Source organism: Priapulus caudatus, unplaced genomic scaffold, assembly GCF_000485595.1.
Source record: "Priapulus caudatus unplaced genomic scaffold, Priapulus_caudatus-5.0.1 Scaffold43, whole genome shotgun sequence".
Taxonomy (NCBI): Eukaryota; Metazoa; Priapulida; class Priapulimorpha; order Priapulimorphida; family Priapulidae; genus Priapulus; species Priapulus caudatus.
The window spans coordinates 418265-426879 of NW_014577104.1; the positions used below are offsets into that span (position 1 = coordinate 418265).

General features: G+C 40.5%; 1 protein-coding gene across 1 annotated transcript in view; it reads left to right on the forward strand.

Annotated features, from left to right (window-relative positions):
* LOC106820694 (insulin-degrading enzyme-like) overlaps positions 1-8615 on the forward strand; it is a gene marked incomplete in the record, with an annotated part of 39027 nt that overhangs the window by 6358 nt on the left and 24054 nt on the right. Inside the window, 4 exon segments of the mRNA XM_014825201.1 lie at positions 891-1066; positions 2676-2752; positions 2909-3039; positions 3298-3467. Of these exon segments, the coding sequence (XP_014680687.1) occupies positions 891-1066; positions 2676-2752; positions 2909-3039; positions 3298-3467 (554 nt within the window).

Genomic DNA, 8615 nt, shown 5'->3' on the forward strand with positions numbered 1-8615 from the left:
TTCTAATGATATTTCTACTTAGCAGTAGTAGAATTACTCCCACTAATCGTAGTAATTATACTAGTAATTTACTAGTATTAGTAATATGCCTACCCGATGTTGAACTTGAAGTAGCGAATGAATCCAGCGTATCCGCTCCCGGACTCCCGCTCCACGATTCTCGCTCCTCGTTTATCTGAATTATTTTGTCTGTTATTAGGTTGATCTCTGTCTTGACCGGCCCACCTCCTGTTTTTTTCAAATCTTTCTTTTTCATCGCATTTTCTTTTTTCGCCGAAACACAAATTCTTCCACTTAAACTTTACGTCCTCTGCCGATCGCTCGCACACTCCAATACTGCTTATTTTCTCCGCGATTTCTGTCCATATACTGTTTTTGCACTTGTTCGTAATATCGTTTGTTAGCTTCGATGTCAGCACACTCTTGTTAAACTCATAAAGTTCCACTAGCAGTGCCTTTTCTGCACTAGAAAAATTTGGTGATCGCTTCTTCATACCTGCCATTGCTGCGTTTAGCTTGTTCGTCTGCTGCTGGCATCTGTTCTATTGTTATTATTATTGGAAATTATGGGATACTAACTTTGAGTTACTTAACTCAGGATTTAATCCATGTTTATGAAACCCAAATTTAACTCGAGTTTACTAACTCAGAGTTAGTGAGTTTAACTCAGAGTTAACCTTAACTCAGGGTTAAAGTTAATCCACGACTGTGGAACCGGGTCCGGAACACATATCTACGTTCAAACAACATGCAAGCCCATTATCAGTTGTCAGTGTTAAAATGTACCAATAAGTTACATTCTATCTGTATCTAATGTAGTGTACAGGAACAGATTTTTGATGGGTTCTACTGACACAATTCCTCAGTGGAAGCTCTTTTCTTGTGTCTAGGTATAGGTCCACATACACGATGGCAGCCAGAGAGCGAATGAGAGTCAATGATGTCATAAAGGGAGCCGAAGATAAGAGGGTATACAGGGGCTTGGAACTAAACAATGGATTAAAAGTATTGCTCGTAAGTGATGAGAAGACTGATAAATCTGCTGCTGCGATCGATGTGCATATTGGTGAGTTTACCGACTTTGTTTTCAATTTTTGTCGATATTCTATACTTCTCATTATTTTCATGCCACTACACCACACTCGCGCTAGCCACTACGTACAGCACATTGCATGTTTTTTTACCAATGGTCCTATTTGTCTGAACAAAATAACTACAGCCTCTACAGATATTATTGGTGTGTCACCCAAGCTCACCCAGTGTTGCCAAATTTTTGATTTCTTAGCACTTTGTTGCTAAGCATCATTTATAGAAAACACCCAGTCATACATAATGTCGATCAGCCAGAGCCGCCTGTTAATCATGCCAGATGCATTGGTCGATTCTATTTTGTCTCTGTTTGGTTATTTCACATTTACATATATATGTAACAGAGCCCAGTTAATATGTAACAGGGCTGCGTTAATATGTAGAGTAGGTAATTACAGAATTACAGAAAACTAAAATGGTAAAGTATAATGAGCCAACACCCCGGATAACGCTTCGGATGTTTGTTGGGAAGAACACCGGGGTGGAAGCTCTTAGAATACAGGAAGTGCGCATGTGAAATCTACACGTGAGTAGAACGTGATTTGGTAAAGTCCATTTCAATATTATACGGTTAACCCGACACCTTGGTGACAGCCTAAGCACGTGCAGACTGAATGGTCTTGCACATGCAGGAAATAAGATGACGTCACCCAGCAGTTGTATATATACGACACACCTCGGAAGAGGAAAGGGTTGGTCGTTGGTTGTGTCGTTCTCTCGCTGTGTACGCACGCATACCGACGAGGTTGAAAGGAAAGACAGACGGACTGAAAGACTGACTGACGGACTCAGAGACTGACGGACGGACAGACGGGAAGAAATATATGTATTGGTAACCCACTTATCTGGACTCTCGGCCACGATTGTACTGTGGCCGACAATAAAATTACTATGCGTGGAAAACTTCACTCATCGAGTTGTGTTTGATCATTGATGTTACCTCCGCCACGACGCTGCATCAAACACAGAGCATTACCTGACATCTCCTTCAAGCTTCACCGCAAGCACGATACAAGCTGAACAATTAATAACACAACGCAAGAAGAATAACAATATCTAACCTACGATCACGTGCCTACATACAGTTGGGCATCTCCCGACGTATCACACTGAACTGGGAAAAGTAATAGGCCAAATTACATATACAGCCTTACTACTTGGTTGTATTGAAAGGATTTTGTGTTTCTAGCCAGATATGCCATCATCATAAGGTGTGTGTGTGGGGGGGGGGGGTCGTGGACCATGTATGACCCTTGAGAAATTTTAATTTACAGCAATATTCAGCAATTTCAGCTATTCCATGGTCGTATAAAGAATACACACACCCACATGCACACACAAATGCGTGTATGCACGCATACATGTACACCAGAATATGTCATGTGACATCAGCTATCAATAGTATTTATTATTATGTACTCCTGGTCGTATCAGTAGCAAAAAACTACATAGGTGTACATGGAACCCTACATATACATATAATATAATATATAGTTATAATTATAATTTAATTATTATAATAATTAATATTAATATATTAATAGGGATAATCATATAGTTATTATTTTTATTTATTACAATTTCAGGGCATATGAAGGACCCAAAAGAACTACCAGGACTGGCACATTTTTGTGAACACATGTTATTCCTAGGCACAGAGAAGGTAATTCAGGACAGATTGTCAAACCTTAAATAATTTGATGCAATTATAAAGACCTGTACATATTGTGTGTGCTTCCTTGAAACAAGCAGGCATATTGTTTGCATTGAGTGAGATTATAACAGTAATTTAGAATGACGATTTTTGTCTCATATGCAGTATCCATCAGAAAATGAATACCACAAGTACATCAGTGAGCATGGTGGATCATCTAATGCCTACACAAGTTCAGAACACACGAATTACTACTTTGATGTATCCCCAGAACATCTCCGTGGTGCTGTGGATAGGTATTTAACTGCGAGTTCAACCGCATACTGTGGCTTTTATGCTGTGCGTTTTATAGCCTGACGATTCTGCAAGACTAACTGGTCTGTGTCTGCTTAACATAAGTCCCTTCGGTCCTCATATTATCTCTCCTGATGCTCATACTCCTAAACCTAGTGCTTTCAATACAATAATATTTGGTAAACCACCCTGTCGAACAGTGTAGCTACATCTCGTAGATCTTATTCTTACTTAGACTCGTATTTGTGTTCGCCATTCAGGTTTTCACAGTTCTTCATCGCTCCTCTGTTCAACGCCAGCGCGACCGAACGTGAGGTGAATGCCGTGAATTCAGAGAACGACAAGAACCTGCAGTCGGACACGTGGCGCCTCTATCAGCTGGAGAAGGCCACCTCTAAACGCGGCCACGACTATTCAAAGTTTGGCACCGGTAATGCCGCGTTACGTCCGTCTGTGGGTGGCGGAATTTCCCCCCCCCCGTAATATCTATTATTTTAATTACTTTAATATTGTTTACTCATTTATATTTTATTTTTATTTCATTTCTGTTATTCCTATTTTTATTATTAGTGCCAAGTTTCACCTGGCGTGTTTAAATCTAATTTTCTTAAATCTGATTTTTAAAGTTGATCCACATTTGCAGTGGAAATGGCAATCTGGTTTAGAGACATATCGAAGGTATGGGTTAAAATTAGAATCTGGTATCGACTTTACAGTGTAAATGGTGCATTTATTATAATTCTGATCTAAAATAAAATGACCATGACAATGGTTTGCTTGGGTGGTTTTGTTTACTATGATGACGACAACAGAGAGTTGGGCATGGGTTATGTCAGGTAAAAGATTTTTGAGGAGAAATTTTTCTCAAAGGCCATAAAAAATAAATATAGTAGATCATTTGTAGGAGAACAGTTGATAGTGTTCAATCATAAACGTACGAATATGCATATAATACTAGATGATTCCGAGAAGAATACCAGAATGTATCGTTCTATCGACGTTAACATATTCTGATATCCCCTCAAACAGAGAGTCATCCAATATTATTATTATTTGTATGTTGGGCTTACCTTAGTAAATGTCCCATACCAGGCATTGTCACACTGCTGTGCATGTTTAGCTCATCTGACGTAGTCAGATGCAGCTTGTAGAATCGCATAATTGTCCGTGATTGCGTCCGGCCGTCCGTTCGTCCGTCAACAGTTGGGCACAAATCTTAACCGTTCGACGTACGGTCAAGATATTTGGGACGTCGGGGGGATCGTGAAAAGGACTCGGGATGACAAATTTGGGGGTCAAGGGTCAAAGGTCAAGATGTATAAACGTAGGGGGAATATTTCCCCTTTAACTTAAGGTATAGGAGGAAATACGGAATTGCGGCACAAATCTCAACGGCTCGACCTATGCTCTTAATATTCTGTGTATAGTGTGATGGGCAGGAAACCCATCACCAGTGCGAAATTGGAGGTCAGACATTTTCTGAGGACATGGCCTAATGGACAAAGTGGAAAACTTTTTTGTTTCAGCGCTGACCTACAATTTTTATCAGTTTATTGAAAGGACCATGAAATGTGCTTTCCACTGACGTGCGAAGAGTAAGTGTCTGATAACTTTTTGACCCTCAAGAGGAGGGTTAAACATGGATTCTTGAACTGCCTCAATGATGTCAGTGTACTCATATTTGTGGCACATCCATAATCTAGAAAGCCAATATGTCTGGATAGCCCAACGGGTACACTATAGGATTACAGCTCAAAGGTCCTTGGATCGAATCCCATCAGTTTTTTTATTATTTACCTGTTTTCTGTATTTTTCTATCTTTATCCATTTAACTATTTTTTTCCATTTAACGCAAATATTTACATGATTTATTTACAACAATTTAATAACGACAAATAATTTTTACAATTAAATTATTATTTTTTTAAATAGGGTTAAGGTTAGGGTTAGGGTCACAATGCACCATAAAACAGGAGTTTCAGGCACGTTATTTGTATCAACCAATGGGGTTTGGGAAGTACGCAGAATGCAGAAGGTTGCTGAAAGGATGTGTACGCAACTGCGTATCTGCATATCTGCGCCTAACAAAGGTGTCACTACGCACGACTTAAAGGCTCACAATGCGCATCCAAACGCTAATTTCTCCAGTACTAGACTAGCAAATACTTCGTGGCATGCATAATCACACTACCTTATGTTATTACTCAGTTGTCGGGTCCAAGCGGGTGTCGCTCGCATTCAGGGCAGCAGTCAAGTCCTTATTTTTCCATGCCCATAAATAGTGTGCCCATCTCCGTCAGTTCATCGAGTGATTTCTGCAAGTTGATAGCTATAGGTAGGCTCACTCACCTCTGTATATGGCGCTGTCACAAGCATGACGATTTAGCCAGCCGTATGCCGGACGTACTCAAAATTTATCTAAACGCTGGCATACGCTAAACTATCGATGTTTTTTTCAATTTTTGGGCGTTACATAGCGGGTATTCATAACGAGTTGGACCGTAACATAGACGTATTAGTTAAAACTTATAAGAACGTTTCAATAATTCAATAGATAAACTTATACCAACGAAATGCTTAGGAGCGTGTTGCCGGGCTTCACAACGTATGCCCAACGATAGTTAACGTATGCGATAGGCGGCTGGCGCGTATCGCTGACGATACGGTGTCGAGCCTATAAAAAGGCTCCGCTGCTCGACAATTCAATCATAACGCACTAGACATCGCAGCTATCAACATCGACCGTTCGCATGACATGCCAATACATTTTATATACCATTCCCTAAACGCTGCAATACGCCATTATACGGTAGCTGTAAGTTAGAAACACGTTCAGTTAAGTTTCTGTGGTCGGTCCATGAACACGTCAAATACGTCTATCATACGTCAATATCGCGCTTGGAGATAAGTTACACATTAGATTCAAAACCGTTATCATAGGTTAGAAATAAGTTTTGGGTACGTAGACATTACCTCGACGTATTTCGACTTATGAGTTAAGCTTTACAAGTAACGTGTGTGAACGGTCATTCATGTGCAACGATCGCATAACTTACCTACAACTATGGCCCGCGTATAGCGGGACGTATGAAGTATACGCTGGCATACGTCGGAAAATTTTTGAGATCGGCCAAAATTTCTTAGAGGGGCGACCTCGCGTACTACGACGTGTTTATACCGCGTGGCTTCAGAGTTGCTCTAACTTATACAAGAGCTTACGCCTAACTTATTCGACGTTACGCCAGCGTATTCACCAATTTTTGATACGTCCGGCATACGCTGGCTAAATCGTCAATATGTGTGACAGCGCCATTAGAAACACGCAGAGGCACCATCGGATTCAAGCAGGTCCGAGCGACCTTTCCAATTCAAATTTAACATGTACTTCACCGCATCCAATATCGCGAACATCCGTCATTACATAGCGCACAATTTTTAGCAAGCCGAATCTCCACATGCCAAATAAGAGTGGGCAGATATTCAAATTGAACAGTCAGTGACATAGTCTACAATGATATACTGTCACAGCATCAGTCCTCCATTTTAAAGTCTCATGATTACTATGATTCAAATGAGCAGTCCTGAGTTGATACACATCAACAAACACGATAATGCTTAAAGTGATTACGTCACCATAAATAGTAAAACTAAAAAAAATATTTCCACTTTTTCACAAAATGTAAGTAATTCTGTTCACTTTTTATGATTAAATTGCTGTATAAGATTATAAAATTATACTTCCTATTTTACTATATTGTTCGATGTACACATGCACTCGTGACTCATACATAGCCCATAGCTAGATACAATAATGTAACCCCAAACCCGAGAGGATAGGGTTACAACGCGAGCCTATCTTTTTTTTGTGCGGAAGCAATGCACGAGTGAATCACTCGGGCAGGTTTGCTGGTGTTTTTCAGAGACTAGAACTTCCAACAGTGGGTTTTTATTCTAAACACACGAACCTTTTCTCCGCTATTCGGGAACTTACTATGTATCGCAATACTCCTGTATTAAACTAAAAACCTGTTACAAAAATTCGAAGTGACGAGCGGCCGAATTTACTGAGCGCCATTTCTGTTGACCTGTGAGCGTACGCATTTCCCAGTGCGCATAGCGATCGGCAAACTCAGCGCCCTCCGATTGGTCGGTGATCCGCTCTTCAAACCGAAGTACTTCACACAGGTAACAGAAATGGCCGCTCAGCTAAATCGCCCGTCGGTCACTTCGAATTTTTGTAACAGGTTATATTGTTTAATACATAAGTATTGCGATACCATTGTAAGTTCCCGAATAGCGGAGAAAGGTTCGTGTTTAGAATAAACCAGTTAGGAAGTTCTAGTCTCTGAAAATACACCAGCAAACCTGCCGAGTGATTCACTCGGGGTGCATCTGCTCCGCACAAAGGATAGGCTCGCGTTGTAACCCTATCCTCTCTGGTTTGGGTTACATTATTGTATCTAAGCCCATAGCAAGCAATTAACGGTCAGGATCATAATATCAAATCGTCCAGGTCTTTTGGATTTTTAACTCGTTGAACAAATCTTATCAGGTAAGAATTTGACGATCCATTTAGTCCCGTTAGTACTTACATTTATGTATAAAAAAAATGGCAACAATTTTTTTTACAAATATACACCATAGAAAATTCGTGACGTAGTCAATTTAAGTGAACGGAAACTGTGTGATCACTACATGTGAAACACAAGGCAGCGCATTTACCTCTTCCAAGTATGGATAAGGACATGATATTCGAAGAATACCACTGCGTGTGGAACTTTAGCAACTCATCTCGTGGATCCAGCCCCATTTCCTTGGGCTTAGTTTCGAGTGTGACTTTGTTTCCTGTAAACACAATGTAAACACACTCAGCATATGAAATTGTATCGAATTATATGGAATTATATTAGGTAGCAATAGCGACCGGCCACGGTAGTGTATGCACTGCTATACTGAACAATATTTTTTATATTAGGCTTTTTGGGGAAGGGAGAATTAACTACACATATTGTACCTGCACTCAATGAATCTATAATATGTCATTGCCGTCTCTCCTAGGAGCTTTCCTGTACGTGGAATCGTTACAACACAAACAAGAGCCGCAGGGCGTCTGGGCTCATCTGAGGTCGGTTGCTACGGTTATAAACGTAACATTTAAAGGCTACAATGCGCATCCAAACGCTGATTTCTCAGTACTAGACTACGGCAAATGACTTCGTGTCTATGCATAATCACCACGGTACCTTATGAGCAAAAATAAACTCTCTAGTTGCTCCATATTCACTGCGGCGTTTGCTTAAAACGCCACAAGAAAGAGGTGGAGAAAACTGGCATTCTGCGGCAAACCGCTGACTGTTTGCCAAACAATATAGCCTCGAAGTGGTGACGTGACGTCACATGTTTTTATCTTTGCTGGCGCTTCCGTACCGCTGTACGCGCAGCACCGCTGCGATGGTTGCCTTGGGGATTGGGGAATACTGTCAACAACATCGGAGAATTTCAACAACATTGAGGTATTTTCAAATACCTTTTATAAGACAACGTCAGTGAAATGGGAGGAACTAGAGTTTATGTTTGT